At 52.6% G+C, this 16,138-nt stretch overlaps 1 protein-coding gene across 9 annotated transcripts in view; it reads left to right on the top strand.

Annotated features, from left to right (window-relative positions):
• KCNAB2 (potassium voltage-gated channel subfamily A regulatory beta subunit 2) overlaps positions 1 to 16,138 on the top strand; it is a 159,965-nt gene that overhangs the window by 108,494 nt on the left and 35,333 nt on the right. For 8 of the 9 annotated variants that reach the window (XM_053280701.1, XM_053280696.1, XM_053280698.1 and 5 more), the window contains 2 exons: positions 14,186 to 14,229; positions 15,342 to 15,379. In XM_053280701.1, coding sequence (XP_053136676.1) covers positions 14,186 to 14,229; positions 15,342 to 15,379 — 82 coding nt within the window. Of the gene's footprint in view, positions 1 to 5,840; positions 6,714 to 14,185; positions 14,230 to 15,341; positions 15,380 to 16,138 lie in introns of those variants that run through there. The other variant, XM_053280694.1, reaches the window with a different exon arrangement.

Below are 16,138 nucleotides of genomic sequence, written 5' to 3'. Positions count from 1 at the left end.
TCTCTTTCTCTCTCTTTCTTTCTCTTTCTTTCTCTCTCTGTCTCTCTCTCTCTGTCTCTCTCTATCTTTCTTTCTCTCTCTTTTTTTCTCTCTCTGTTTCTCTTTCTCTCTCTTTCTTTCTCCCTCTTTTCTCTCTCTCTCTTTCTTTCTCTCTCTTTCTCACTCTTTTCTCTCTCTCTTCTCTCTCTTTCTTTCTCTTTCTCGCTCTTTTCTCTCTCTCTTTTCTCTCTCTTTCTCTCTCACTCTTTTCTCTCTCTCTCTTCTCTCTCTTTCTTTCTCTTTCTCGCTCTTTTCTCTCTCTCTTTTCTCTCTCTTTCTTTCTCTTTCTCGCTCTTTTCTCTCTCTCTCTTTTCTTTCTCTCTCTTTCTTTCTCTCTCTTTCTCACTCTTTTCTCTCTCTCGCTTCTCTCTCTCGCTCTTTTCTCTCTCTTTCTCTCTCTTTCTTTCTCTCTCTGTCTCTGTCTCTCTCTCTCTGTCTCTCTCTCTCTCTCTCTGTCTCTCTCTATCTTTCTTTCTCTCTCTCTGTTTCTCTTTCTCTCTCTTTCTTTCTCTCTTTCTCACTCTCTTTCTTTCTTTCTTTCTCTTTCTCGCTCTTTTCTCTCTCTCTTCTTTCTTTCTCTTTTTTCTCTCTCTTGCTCGCTCTTTTCTCTCTCTCTTTTCTCTCTCTCTCTTTTCTATCTCTTTCTTTCTTTCTCTTTCTCGCTCTTTTCTCTCTCTTTTCTCTCTCTTTCTTTCTTTTTCTTTCTCGCTCTTTTCTCTCTTTCTCTTTTCTCTCTCTCTCTTCCTTGCTCTTTTCTCTCTCTCTTTTCTCTCTTTCTTTCTTTCTCTTTCTCGCTCTTTTCTCTCTCTCTCTCTCTTTTCTCTCTCGCTCTTTTCTCTCTCTCTTTCTCTTTCTCTCTCTTTCTTTCTCGCTCTTTCTCTCTCTTTCTTTCTCTCTCTTTCTCGCTCTTCTCTCTCTCTCTCTCTCTCTCTCTCACACACACACACACACACACACGTATGTTGGATTCTTTCGAGCTATATGGGGTCAGAAGAGGACAGCCAAGATGGTGAAGGATCTGGAAACCAAGTCCTCTGAGGAATGGTTGCAGGAGCTGGCCATGTTCAGCCTGGAAAAGAGAAGATTAAGGGGAGATCTGAGAGCCGTCTTCACATACCTGATGGGCTGTCACACAGAAGAAAGGGCGGGGTTTTTTCTAATCCTGCTCCTGAGGGCAGGATTAGAACCCATGGGCTGAGATTACGAGGAAGCAGATTTAGGCTAGACATGAGGAAGAATGTCCTAGTTGTAGGGGCTGTTAGACAGCGGAACTGTCTGCCTCATGCAACACTGTGCTCTTCTTTGCTGGAGGCTTCGGAACAGAGGGTGGGCAGCCGCCTGCCAGGCATACCGTAGCAGATTCCTGCACTGAGGAGTGGGGTGGACTAGAAAACCTCCCAGGTCCCTTCCAGCTGTGACTCTCTGTCTAGATCCCCTCCTTTCCAGGCATCTTGCCTCGAGTTCTGTGGGACTCCCTGCCCCATGGGAAAGGATCACTGGCCTCTGAGAGCAGCCTCCCCATCCCAGAACCTGCCTAGCCGATGAGCTGGGGGCCCTTTCCTGTCTGGTCCCATGCAGTTTTTGTTTTGGGGGTGTCCCCAAGTTCAATTGAGTGCTGCAATCAGGAGCTGGATTAAGCTGGATTAGAGGGGCTCAGCTTTTCAGATTAAGGGGCTTGGAGGCAGAAGGAGAAAACGGCGGCGTGCGCTTGACTGGGAGGGTGAATTTTTACTCTCTCTCTCTTTAAAGCATTAGCTTAATGATGTATCGGAATGGGAGGGAAGAGGCACCGGCTGAAATGCCACCCCCCAATCAAAGCTCCTGGTAACGTCTTCACAATGGTGATACCTGAAAATCCCACAGAGAGAGAGAGAGAATTATGGACCATAGAGCCTCCATATTCAGGGGCAGTCTGTCTGAAATAACAAAATTCTGGGGATATTGAGCATCCGGAGGATCCCCTTGATCTCTCTCTCTCACACACACACCCTCCTTTGTGAGCATTCCCATGAAACAGAGCAGGTTGGCCTGGACAAACTTGCCTTCGGTTTGCCATAAACATCAGTGAATGAGAAAACATGCATCATAGGAACTTTGGAGGAAATGCTGATATAATGGAACCTAGGAAGCTGCCTTCTACTGAGTCAGACCCTGGTCCATGTAGCTCAGTATTGTCTACCCAGACTGGCAGCAGTGTTTCCAGAATTGCAGATGGGCGTCTCTCTCGGCCCTCTCTTGGAGATGCTGCCAGGGAGGGAACTGGGAACCTTGATGCTCTTCCCAGAGCGGCTCCAGCATCCCCTGAGGGGAATCTCTTACCATGCTCACACGTAGTCTCCCATTCCGATGCAAACCAGGGCGGGCCCTGCTTAGCCCAGCAGGCCATCCCTGCTCCCTACCACAAGACCAGCTCTCCTCCTCCTCCTCCTCAATAGGTTCTGCGGCTCCAGCAACTCCCAGGAGAGGGCAGGGAGAGTGGAGAAGGCTTCCTTCCTGTGGCCGGGCTCTTCCGAGGGCCCCCAGCATCCACCCGCCTGCCCGGTCCGCCCTTCTCAGGGGAAAGAGCCGCGGCGGCAGAAGCAGCTTGCTGTGGCATCTCGTGCCCCGGAGGCAGCGCACGGCTGGCTGGCCGCTTGAAGGAGCCAGTCGGCGTGTGCTAATTCCCCCCTTGCGTGGGCGTCGCGCATGTCAAGGGGACGCAGCAGCAGCAGAAGCGAGCTGTGCCTCTCTGCTCATTTTGCTCACTCGTGATCTTGTGCCTCTCTTCCCTGCCGCGTCCTCCTTTGCTCCAACATCACATTTCCCCGCAGCTGTTCCCTTCGGGCGCCACCGTTTCTTTTCTCCAGAGGACCAGAGAGCTTCCTAAAACTGCACCCAAGAGGGCAGGAGGCAGACGGCCCCTTTCCACGGGCTTCCCCTCAGGTGGGGGGGGTGTCTCTCCGGGGGGGGCGCCAGAGGCCGACTCGTCCATGGCCGCGTTCCCTGCAAGAGGGATTTCCCTACAACTCCTGTAGTCCCAGCACGTGAGGATTATGAGAGTTGTAGTCAACGTCACCTGGGAAATTCCTGTCGGCAACGCTGGCGTTAATGGGGGACCGTTCCTCTTCTCTTCTGTATGCGGAAGTCCACGGCTCAGCTGTAGGTTACAAAGGAGGGCTGGTCTTGTGGGTGACAAGCAGGAGTTTTCCCTCTTTGCTAAGTGGGGTCTGCCCTGGTTTGCATTTGAATGGGAGACTACATGTGTGCACTGTAAGAGATTCCCCTTAGCGATGGGGCTGCTCTGGGAAGAGCTTCTAGGTTCCAAGTTCCCTCCCTGGAGGCATCTCCGAGAGAGGGCTGGGAGAGACTCCTGCCTGCAACCTCGGAGAAGCCGCTGCCAGTCTGTGAAGACAATACTGAGCTAGACGGACCAAGAGTCTGACTCAGACTATGGCAGTTTTCTGTGTTCCTAGTCTTCTGTGTGAAATTCTAGCCGTGAGGCCATAGCTCAGTGATGAACCCACGCTTGGCACGCAGAAAGTTCAGTCCCCAGTGTCACTCGTTAAGGAGCTCAAAGGGGAAAGCCTTACTCTTCCTGAGAGCTGCTGCCAGTCAGAGCAGACCATTCTCGGCAAGGTCGACTGATGGTCTGACTCGGGAGAAGGCAGCTTCCTTTTTAAAACCAACAATTCTAGTGGATTGCCGATTGCACCAGAACTTCATTAAGGTTCCCTTAGAGGATGGGGCTTGTGCGCATCAGCTTGCATGCAGAAGGTCCCAGCTTCAATCCCTGGCAGCATCTCCTGGTAGGGCTGGGAGAGAATCCTGCCTGAAACCATGAAGATCTGCTGCCAGCCAGTGTAGACAATACTGAGCTAGATGGACCAAGGGTCGGACTCAGTAGAAGGCCGCTTTCTGTGCTCCAGTTTAATGCTACGACTCAGTAGGTGAAATGTCATTGTGTGGTTTATGTGTTTTTATTTGTGGTTTACCTGGCATTCAGTGCTTTTCGGGTGGTATTCAATGCTTTCCTTTTTCTGGTATTCCATGCCTTTCTCTTCCGGGCCAGATCTGCCACTGAATAGAGGAACTATCACCCCCTCTCTCACTCAGTACTGGCAAAGTCTTTGTGAAAGCGCATTGTACGCGTGGTTAGCATGCCTGCAAAGAAGTCTTTGGGATTGCGTTTTCCGAAGGGGCATTCAAATGTGCACACACACCCCTTCGTGCAGAAGGGTCTTCCCACCTGGTTGCTGGATTTGAAGCAACTGGTCCCAATCCGTAGCTTCAGATCGCTCAAGCTGTCTTTTGCAGCTGTTTCTGCTGAACCCATCATTAGGTTTAGGGTTTCCCTTCAGTCTAAATCCATTTCCAAGGTGGTGTCCTGGGTTTCTGTCTCTCCTTTCCGGGGGAACTCACTGATCCTCTGTGCCTCGGAGCGCCTTTTAGCGGCTTCGGCAGATATGCCAACTGCGACCTGACCTGGACAGAGAGAGCTTGGCCACGGGGACTCATGCTCTCGGCACCTCTCGCTTAGATTACTGCAGGGCGTTGTACGCGGGGCTGCCCTTATAAACGGTCTGCAAACTGCAGCTGGTACAAAATGGGGCTGCAAGATGATTAACTGGGGCTGGGCGCTTTGATCATATCACGCCTGTGCTTCATCAGCTGCCCTGGCTTGGCTCCCAGTCCGTTTCCAGGCCCAATTCAAAGTGCTGGTTTTAACCTTGAAAGCCCTCAATGACTGGAGACCAGGTTACCTGAGAGAGCGCTGTGCCCCATATGTCCCAACCCGAACCTTAAGAGCGTCTTTCGGAGGCCCTCCTCCAAGTGCCCCTGCCAAACGAGGCAAAGTGGGTGGCTACCAGATCCCCTCCAAAGAGAGGGCCTTTTTGGTGGTGGCACCCCGTTTATGGAATCGCCTCCCCAGTGAGGTTCACCTGGCACCATCATTTTGTTCTTTTAGATGCCCCAAAGAGAGACCTTTTTGTTTTCTTGGGACTTTAAAATGTTGATTTTTAAATTGGATATTTAAAGCTGATTTGTCAAAAAGTTTTTAATTTGGGGGGCGGGGTTGGTGTGTTGTAATTTCATGTATTATGTGTTTTTACTTGATGTTTTAATGCTGTGTTGTGAGCTGCCCAGAGAACAAGTTGTTATGGGGCTAACAAAGATGATGATGATGATGATGATGATGATGACGACGACTATTATTTCATGTTTACAGAGTCAGACAGGTGTTATTGACTAGTTTGTTTTATCCAGACATCAAGCCCTTCCCAAGGACCTGGGATGGCTGAATTTTATTATCAATATTGCTGTTGTTGTTGTTATAGATATCGTTGCCGAATATAGGCTGTCCCGAGTAAAGTTGCTTTTTGTAATTGGCTGTTGGTGATTTCTGTATTATTATTATTATTATTAAAAAATTTAAATTATATATTTTTATTTTCATCATCATCATCAACATCATCTATTTATTTCCTTTCCTTTTCCCTATCCCTTCCTATCGATCTCTCCACCCCTTTCTCTCCGTCGGTCTATCCCTTGCCTGCTTGCTTTCTTCCTAGTGCTACCGTTTAAACTAGGCTGCTCGGCGGGTCCCCCTGGGAGGTGCCGGGATATCCCTCGCTGTGTGGAGTTCACCGTCTAAATTTAGTCGCTCGTCATCATTTTTGCAGGCCGTGGGGAGGGGGAGGCGGAGGGGGAGGCGGAGGAGGAGGAGCAGGGCACCCGGGGAGAAAGCGGGCCGGAGAGGGGCGGGGGAGGGAGGCGTTTTGCAGCCAGGCTGTAGCGCTGGGCGCAAGGAGGCAGCCACGCGTGGCGAAGACGCTCAGCACCCAAGACGGTCTCTGGGCGGAAGCCTCGGCCGCGGCACTCTCTTGGTTTGGGCTCCGCCAGGGTGGGCCGTGGGCTGCCTGTCGGACTGAGTTGGCGCGCCAAAGGGTCTGTTGCTGCTGCTTTTCCTGGGTTGCTTCCCCAATCCCGCCCGTCTCTGGGGAGCCGAGTGGTGAAGGGACTCCGCTCCCCCTCTCGGGATGAGTTGCCTCCCCTTGTGTCTGCCTCGCTCCCCATGACGCAGCTCCTCAGCCCCGGGAGAGCAGCCGTTGGGGATCCAGCCTCCGCGGCACGGAGAGGGCTGCTCCCCCGATAGAGGGGACTCCGTCCCTGCGTGCTTGTCTCCTGCGGGGACCCCCCCAGACGGAGACACCGGATCCCAAACCAGGAGGCGGGATGACAGAGTCCACGTCCAACTGGACCTCCGGTTGCCACTAGGACTGATCCGTGCGTCCTCCGGTGCCAGAAGCGGGTCCTGTGGTTGCGAGCAGCTGTGTGGGCAACGTCCAGGACTCGGGGTCCCGGTTTCTGTCGGGACTCGGGTCCTTCTCCGGAGCATCCCGCGCAAGAGCGAGTGACGCCGCGCGGAGAGGGAGGCGGGTGGTTTGCAGCAGCCACGAGGAGAAAGAGGCTCTCCCCGAGGGGGACGCCATGCAAGTTTCCTTCGTCTGCTCGGACCACAACATTAAGAGCCGGAGTGCCGAGGACCGGCTCAACCGGCAGAATGCCAGCAGCCCCAGCACCCGCGGCCGGTTCCGGGCGGTGGCCATGGTGGCCAGGAGCCTGGGCCACCTCTCCATGCACCATGCACCGTCTTCCAGCGAGTCCAGCGTGAAACAGCCGGGCATGAAATATAGGTATGGGAAAGAGCAACGCTTGGGGACACGGTGCGGCTGGATGTGGGATGGGGAGCGCCTTTCCGGTTCCCGAGAAGCTCGAGATTATTGTCTTGCTTAGAAGCAAGGTTCTAGTCCTTAAGGTGGCAAAAGGAGGCTGGCAGGTGTATTAGCGACGTCTGGGGGAATCTCGAGTCCAAGGGGAGGCTCGGAAATTCCCAGTGGGTGGAGGCAGGGCTGGAGCGGTCTGCAGAGCTCCTTCTCGCTCCCCGAGACAAACTAGGGAAATGCGTGTAGAAACTGGTTCGTCGACATACTTGTGTACAGATTGCGGCGTTTGACATTTCATGCATCATTGGGCTTGCATCTGCAGAGATTTATGCATTTCCATTGCTACAACCCCCTTCCCTCTGTGCAGCACTCTTGCCTCTCAATTAGCAACCGTGGGCCGGTTGGGGGGCTTGTGGGAGGGGGGCAGACTTGGCCCCATAGAATCGCTGCTGATCTCTATGACCTGGCCTTTTAGTGTGGACTCCTTGGTAGCTTCCGGACCCCATTTGGCAGTGTGCCTGCTCAGAAAGGTCTGCTCCCCAGACCCTCACACCTGAGAGTTGTCCATCCAGCCTGCACAGCTCCTACTGGCCCCGAGCTGGACCGTCACATCTGCTGCGTGGACCAGTGAGAGAGCCTCATGAGCTGCAGCCCTCTCTGAGTGACGATGTGTGTTGGATGTTGTAGCCTCTTCCCTTTGCCTTTAACTCTGTCCATTTGGCACCTCTCCTCCTCCTCTGTGCTGCCTTCAAAGGCAAAACGGGGAAGTCATGTTATGTAATCAGGGGTGGTGTCGGTGAGCATGTGCAGAGTGCCTCAGTGCTGAGCCACTTGAGTTTGGTTTGAGGAGCAGGGCCTTCTATCCTTGGGAGGATGGGAGAACATTGCAGATAGAGCCTTGACCCTCAGTGCCTCCCTACTTAGGAATTAGACTGTGCCCTCGCCTGCCTTGGTAGCCTCTTGGGAACAGAGCCCCACAGATTTCGTTGAGACATTTAAGGTATCTAGATATCTGGGGTGGGTACGCCTGCACCCCATCTAAACCTTGCACCGGTACTCTGGACCTGTGTTCCCTCCTAACAGGGATTCCTGGATGTTGTTGACTACAACTCCCAGAATCCCCAACTGCAGTGGCTTTTGCTTGGGGATTATGGGAGTTGTAGTTGACGACATCTGGGAATCCCTGTCCGAGGGAACACTGAATGGGACCCAGCCGTAATGGCTCACCTTCGCCTGTGGAAGTGTGTAGACCGTGCAGATCAGACTAGCTCCCCTAGTATTTCTGAACGGTGAGATTGGAGCGAACCTGCCTTCCACTCAGGTAGGTTTGGTCTGAGGCTTCCCGCCATGCCTAGTAAAGTTGCTACAGCTGTGCCCGTTCCAAAGCAGACTCAGGTGGGGATTGAAAGATGTGGAGAGTCACACAACACTCTTCTTCCAAGAAAGGTGCTTTCCAGATTACGCGCTGCAACAGTGTCACTACGCGGCTTCCAAGGGGGCTTCCATACTGCCTGTGTTTCGACATCACAGTCCCTCCCGGCGCTGTCCGCAAGGTGCCGTTCACATTTCCCATGCCGCCTTTTGGGTTTCATTGCTGCGTTACAGCCCTGTAACACCGCATGGGCAAAAAATACATCTGTTTTCTCCCCTTGTAGGGGTTTTGCGTAGGCTAGGAGGGGCTGCTCCCCCTGCTGGTGGCTTTGCGCAACAAACAGCTTCAACCCTTTTTTAATGTTTTGAATGCAAACTGCCCAGCCGAAGCATTTTGCCGTGGTTGTAGCGGGTAGTCGGGAAAGCACCCAAGTGCCCTGTGTTACTTGAGCGCTCGATACCCTTCAGAGACAGCGGCAGGTTTCTGTGGCTCAAAAGCAGAACCCGTTGTCTTGACAGGGCAGCAAGAAGATAGGAACATAGGAAGCTGCCATATACTGAGTCAGACCTTTGGTCCATCTAGCTCAGTATTGTCTACCCAGACTGGCAGCGGCTTCTCCAAGGTTGCAGGCAGGAGTCTCTCCCAGCCCGATCTTGGAGATGCTGCCAGGGAGGGAACTGGGAACCTTCTGCTCTTCCCAGAGCGGCTCCACCCCCTCAGGGGAATATCTCCCAGTGCTCACACTTCTAGTCTCCCATTCATATGCAACCAGGGCAGACCCTGCTTAGCTAAGGGGACCAGTCATGCTTGCTACCACAAGACCAGCTCTCCTTTCCTGACCAGCTTTTCTAGACCAGGAAGAGGTCTATTATCATCATCATCATCACCATCAATAATAATAATAATAATATCATCTATTAATGTCATTGGGGTCCCTGCGGTTGCCACCAGCTCTGTTGGTTGCGACTCTAAACCGAGCCTTTTCTAGGGTTGCCCCTGGGATGTGCTTCCTAACAAAATTAGAGCCTCCTCATCTCTGGAGGTTTTTAAGAAAAATCTGAAAACATACCTGTTTAATCAGGGTTTTAAAGCTTGGGCTAATGTTTTGAGTGTAGTTGTGTTTTAGACAATCAACTTAGGAACATAGGAAGCTGCCATATACTGAGTCAGACCCTTGGTCCATCTAGCTCAGAATTGCCTTACCCAGACTGGCAGCGGCTTCTCCAAGGTTGCAGGCAGGAGTCTCTCTCTCAGCCCTATCTTGGAGATGCTGCCAGGGAGGGAACTTGAAACCTTCTGCTCTTCCCAGAGCGGCTCCATCCCCTGAGGGGAAGATCTTGCAGTGCTCACAGATCAAGTCTCCCATTCCGATGCAAACCAGGGCAGACTCTGCTTAGCAAAGGGGACAAAGCTACCACAAGGCCGGCTCTCCTCCCAGAGAGTTCCATCTCATGTATCCAATAATAATAATATTGCAAGAGGGAAAGGTTGCAGGCGGAGGCAGGGGATGTTTCCCTCTTTCTCTTTGCCTTGACTTTGGGGTGGAGATCTAGGGAGGGGGCTTCCCAGCTGGCAGCCTTGAAGCGGTGCGTGGACTTCTGAACTTTCCGGGTGGCTGAGGGGCCAGGGCAGGAGCGAGGGCCTTCCCCACCTCCCTGCCCGCCCCACGCGGGAGGCTTCTGCCCCTCCGCGCAGAAGGTCAGGCAGTGCCAAGGGGCAGAGGAGCTGCCACAAAGGATTGGGATGGCGGCTTGTGAGAAGTGACAGGCGCACATTGGGACGTGAGAAGGGCTCGGAGGAATGCAACACACACACACACACACACCCCGTCTCACTCCTCCGGAGGGCTGCAGCCGGGTGTTTCTCTGCTAGGGCAGCTCCTGTCGGAAGCTGCGAGCACCTAATAAGGATCATCCTCCATCTTTCTACCGTGTCTCCCTGGGGTTTTCTGTGACATCTTAGCAAGCCATGTAAGGCGGGAGTCCTTAAATCGGGGTCCCCAGATGTTGGACTACAACTGCCATCATCCCTGCCTCAATGGCCACTGTGGCAGAGGACATTGGGAGTTGTAGTCCAACACTTAGAGAGGAGAGCTGGTCCTGTGGTCGCAAGCAGGACTTGTCCCCTTAGCTAAGCAGGGTCTGCCCTGGTTGCATTTGAAAGGGAGACTAGAAGTGTGAGCATCGGAAGAGATTCCCCCTCAGGGGATGGAGCCTCTCTGGGAAGAGCAGAAGGTTCCAAGTTCCAAGCGTCCCTTAAATACCCAGGGCCCAAACTGTTTAAGGGGCTTGGATCACCTTAAATGGTGCAGCGTGGAAATGCTTGACTGACAAGCAGAAGGTTGCCGGTTCGAATCCCCCCGGGTACTATACTGGGCAGCAGCGATCTAGGAAGATGCTGAAAGGCATCATCTCACACTGCGCGGGAGGACGCAATGGTCAACCCCTCCTGGATTCTACCCAAGACAACCACCAGGCTCTGTGGTCGCCAGGAGTCGAAATTGACTTGATACCTTTCAAACTGCTTGGGGAACTTTGGTTGAAAAGCACCATATAAATATTCGCTGTATTCATAGAGAACCTTGCTTGCCCTAAAGTTCTTGGCTTTAGGGGTGTCGAATGATTGCCTTGAATAGCCCTGAGGCTCTGTGCACGGAGAACAAAGCTACATATATTATCAGAGGAGCCATAATACCCAGGGGTGTTTTTCACACAGTAGGCCTTACCGAAAGTTTACTGTAAGATCAAAGTTGCCCTGAAAAATCGACACAAAAAGTGGATTTTTTTTTACCCTGGATATAAACCGGGCTACACACTAACATGCAATGAAAAACCCAAATTGTGTGTGCTCCCTGATTGTTCCTGGGGACTTCCGGGTAAATCTGCCTGATATGTGAACACACACCTTCCATTCTGGAGGATATGCAAACTAAAAGCTGGGTGTGAGAAATGCGCAAGAGAAGGTTAAAATAAAAAAACTACCAGCACAATGAAGCTAATCTGATTTGGGGCTATATATATCTCTCTCTCTAAGGCGTCTCCATTGCTAATCCCGTGTGTGGCAGCTCTCGCGAGAGTTTGCGAGCGAGCTTCCTGCAGGGAGAGAGGAAAGCGGCAGAACCAGTGGACAGGCTTGCGGGTGAGGCAGGACATGAAGGCGGCGGGTTGGGAAGGAAACGGGTGTGGGGGAAGAAGATGGCGGTGGGAAGGGACAGAAAACGGTGCTGGGGGAGGGGTAAAGCTAGAGGCGCACATCTTCTGCTCCCAACAAGTCTCTTGCCTCTGTGTTCAGCTAGACTGTGAATACTTTTCCTGAACCAAGACACATCTGGACCAGGACCATGCACACACACACACCATTGCATCCACCTATATGAGCACAATCTTCTGCTTTTGCCAGGAGGCGCCTGAGTTCTGGATGTAACTCTTGCCGCCTCTGTGATTAGCAGCGTTTTCATGCTCCGGGCCCCAGGGTGTCGTCTGAGGGTGCAGGATTGAATCGTGGGGCTACAGCTCAGCAGGTCTGAGGCTGGGCAGTGCTTGGGTGTGAGAGGTCGCTTGTGACCTCCATGTCCCCCCCGCTCCCGGATTCCACAGCAGGAGGAAGGCAGGATATAAATATAATGAAGGAAGGAAGGAATGTTTTCCAGCATTTCACAGGAGAAGATAGGAAGGAGAGCTGGTCTGGTGGTCGCAAGCATGACTTGTCCCCTTAGCTAAGCAGGGTCCACCCTGGTTGCATATTAAAAGGAGACTAGAAGTGTCAGCACTGGAAGAGATTCCCCTTAAGGGATAATGGGGCCATTCTGGGAAGAGCAGAAGGTTCCCAGTTCCCTCCCTGGCATCATCTCCAAGAGAGGGCTGGGAGAGCTTCCTGCCTGCAACCTCGGAGAAGCCGCTGCCAGTCTGTGAAGGCAATACTGAGCTAGAGGGACCAAGAGTCTGACTCCGTATATGGCAGCTCCCTATGTTCCTAAGACGAAGATGCTCTCTTGTGCATTTGTTCCCTTAAGCGCATGATTAACTTGAGCAGGCCATTTTCCTCGTAACTTAAGCCATTTTGGGAAGGGCAGTATTTAAATAAATAAAAAAAGCAAGCCAGCAAGCAGCCAGACCAGGACCTCAGTTGACACCATGGGGAAATTCTGCCCCCGCCCCCCGGAAAGTAGCAGTCGTGGCAGCGGGAAGAGGGACTGGATCAAGACTGTAATGGGATGGAGCCTTAAAGTCCTCCCCCCTCCTGCCCCCCCATGCCTCAGTCCTGGTTTGCAGGGGGCAATCCAATTGCTATTTAGTTAGGTGTGTGCTGGTGGGGGGGGGGGTGAGGCATATTGATGTTAGGCTTGGCCAATTAAGGCTGTTCTCATAACCCAGAGCATTTTCAGACACCAGGTTTCACCATGGCTTTACTGTGAAGCTGTACCGTGAGTTTGGAGTTGCCCCAAAAAACCAATGCAAAAAGTGGATTCTATTTTTATTTTTTAACCCTGAATATAAATTGGGCTACACTCTTAATGCGTGATTTTAAAATAAACCCGAATTGTGTCTGGAGTGCTGCCCGATATTGTTCAGGGACTTCGGGGTCAATCTAGCCGATATGTGAGCACACCCCCTTCATTCTGGAGGGGCTGTGAGCTGAAAGCCGGGTGTGGGGACATCTCCAGGAATTGGGAGGGGGGGGAGCCTCTCTGCCGAATGCCTCTGATCATAATTTGTGTGAGCCGTGGGCATGGTGCTCTGCTGAGAATTCTCCAGTCCCAGGAGGAGGGGGGGGGAAGGCTGGTCTGCATGCTGGGGGCGGCGGGGGGACGGGATGGAGAGGTTTCCCCCACCCTCATTCTGGGGCCGGATGGGTCCAAGTCCTGGGCTTGATTCTGCAGCCCACCTCCGTGCCCCTGGCAGCATCTCCAAGATCAGGCCGAGAGAGACTCCTGCCTGCAACCTTGGAGAAGCCGCTGCCAGTCTGGGTAGACAATCCTGAGCTAGATGGACCAAGGGTCTGACTCAGTATGTGGCAGCTTCCTCTGTTCCTATGAGTGCACGCGGCCGAAGAATGAAGGTCAGAGGCTTCTCCGGCCCTCCTTCTCACCCCGACCGTCAGAGCCTCCATTCCTGAAGGGTCCTCTCTGCCCACTGAATGCTGCCTTTACTTACCCAGATCAAACCATCTGTATTGCTTTGCACTGATGAGGCCAGCATACGTACAAAGCAAAAAGGGCAGAAGCAGGGTGGTCTATGGCACAGAAGCATATGTGGCCTTAGCAGGCATAAGAACTCCAGAACGGTGAATGAACAGAACTATACAGTTGCAGGGCTATATAGAACCTATATACTGTCGACAGCTGTAAGCTATAAGGCCTATAACAGCAGCCCGACCTATATTGGCTATATTGTCGCGAGGCTGTTGAGCCAGGCCTCTCCGGCAGGGTGTTGAATCCCACCGTGAATCCGATCGCACCCCTGACAGGCAAAGTGCTTTGCAAAACGTTCAGGGCCGTGTCTATAGTTGGCAGTCCAAGGGCAGGTGAAAGGGAAATGGGGCCATGGCCGTCTGCGTCCACATGGCTGCGCGCCAGAGTCCAGAAGTGTCTGCTTCCCACTCGGGGGATTTTTAACGTCTCCAGGCTGGACCAGGGGGCTGGAGACCCAAAGGTTCTTGTGCCCCAGTGTGAGCGCCGATCATGTTTCCGAAAGGTCTTCCAAGAGGCACAGCGGAGCCAGCGATGTGCCGGGGAGGGGGGGGGAGAGAGAGCAACCCAGTGCGAAAAGAGACTGCTGGAACAGAAGCAATTCCACCCCCACCCCGCCCTCAAACTGCTGCTTTATCCAAAGATGAACCGGGAGACAGACAGTTCCCTGCCTCCCGTTCTGCAGATGACGAAAGCACCACACGCTCCTCTCTTCCCCCTTCCTTTGGGTGGTTTTAGGGGGTTGATCAGCGCTGACAGGAGCCAGCATGACATCTGCTCCCTGTAAAGCATCCGTGCAAAGTTGCCACGGGCCAACGTCTATTTCTGACATGTGCAGCTGCCCTGTTAAAGAGGTGTTTGTGTCTGTGTTTCCCCCCCCAGAAATCTCGGCAAGTCAGGACTGCGGGTTTCCTGTCTTGGTTTAGGTGAGTAGGAAAAGTTGGGCCTTCCTTTCAGTCCCGCTGCAAGAGCCTGGCCTCAGTCAGGGGTCTGAGCAGCGTCCCCCCTGCAAAATGCAACCCATGGGCGCTTTCCGGATTAGACCCTGCAGCGGGGTCACGGCGTATCTGCAAAGTGTGCTTCCCCACGTCCTGTGTTGTGACGCCACAGGCCCTACGCTGACAGCAGGGTGCCGTTCACATTTCGGATGCCTTGTTTCGGATTTCATCGCTGCGATTTATTGCTATAACGCTTTATGTCTGGCATTTTAAAAGGCAGTGAGGGCCGCGAGACTGCTCCCCCTGCTGGTAGCTTTGTGAAATAGCCTGCCTTTACATTGTGGATGCAATTTGCCCGAACCGAAGCATTTTGCCGCTGTTGAGCCGGTAATCTGGAAAGCGCCCCTGTGCAGCATTCAGAGAGGAAAGCAAGGTCCCCACTGCTGCATCCCTCCATCCCTTGCTGCGAAAGCACTACCCAGTGGCACATCAGGAGACTGCCTGCAGTGCAGTTGAATGCACATTAAATCAGTTCAGTTAACTTTAATTTATTTAATTTTTTTAACATGTATATCCCGCTCTTTCTCTGAGGAGCTCAGAGCATGGTTATTTTTATCCTCACAACAAACCTGTGAGGTAGGCTAGGCCGAGAGATACACGACTGGCCCAGAGTCACCCCGTGAGTTTCATGGCTGAATGGGGATTTGGACTCGGGTCTTCCCGGTCCTAGTCCAGCACTCTAACCATGATGCTCTGCTGGCTCTTGGTCATCGCTGTGGGGACCGACTCCTTGGTGCCGGGATAAGGGCCCTGGAGGGATACCCCAGTGGTGTAGATATGGTCTTCATTCTCACACCCATTCTTCAACTCTGTGAAGCGGGAGCTGGGACTAGACGGACCTGCCCTGGCCTGATCCAGCAGCTGGGACCTTCAGATGTCCCTGTTATTCCCATCGATTCCATTTGGTTCTGCCTGCCTCCTTCTTTCTTCTCCCTGCCAAGTTCTGGGGTCTTTTATGGTGTGTGTGTGTGTGTGTGTGTGTGTGTGTGTGTGTGTGTGTGTGTCCCCCTGATCCTCCCTCTTCTCTCTCCCTCTCATAGGAACATGGGTCACATTCGGAGGACAGATCACAGATGAGGTAAGGATCTGTTTTTCCTCCGTGCCGGGGCATTTAGATAGAACTTTGATTTGCTGAGAGCACTTTGGGGCCGTTCTCTTGTTTCGGTCGGCACAACCTATGAGGCAAGGCTTGCGCATCCGGGGCTTTTTGGTTTGTAAAAGAGGCGACTACGGAGAGACGTGATAGAGGTGCATGAAATGATGTAGAGAGTGGACAGAGAAATGTGTCTCCCTCTCTCACAACAGTAGAACCCGGGGTCATGAGCGCAGACCTGCTGGATCAGGCCCAAGCCCTATCTGGTGCCCTCCGGACTGGGCAAAGAGGCACCTTTTTTAACATGATGATTCTCTTTATTGAGCAGGGGGAGAGCAACTGGCCCTCTCCGCCCCCAGCACAGCATCCCTCCAGTGACTGTTAAAGCTGGTGTCTACCTTAGGTTTCTTTTGAGATTGTGAGCCCTTTTGGGGCAGGGATCCATTTATTTATTATTTCTCTATGTAAACCGCTTTGGAAACTTTTTTGTTGAAAAGCAGTATATAAATACTTCTTCTTGTTGTTGTCCAGCATCCTGATTCACACAGCGACCCACTAGATGGCTCTGGGAAGGCATCTGGTGGGCCGCTGTTTCATGGCCATCCCATGAAACTGATGGCTAGGAAATTTAGGACCAACCAAAGGAAGTACTTTTTTCACACAGCGCAGGATTAATCTGTGGAATTCTCTGCCACGGGATGTGGTGATGGCCACCAGCTTGGATGGCTTTAAAAGGGGCTTGGA

Source organism: Hemicordylus capensis, chromosome 16 (assembly GCF_027244095.1).
Source record: "Hemicordylus capensis ecotype Gifberg chromosome 16, rHemCap1.1.pri, whole genome shotgun sequence".
NCBI classification, from domain to species: Eukaryota; Metazoa; Chordata; class Lepidosauria; order Squamata; family Cordylidae; genus Hemicordylus; species Hemicordylus capensis.
This window is presented reverse-complemented; position numbering and strand designations above follow the sequence as displayed.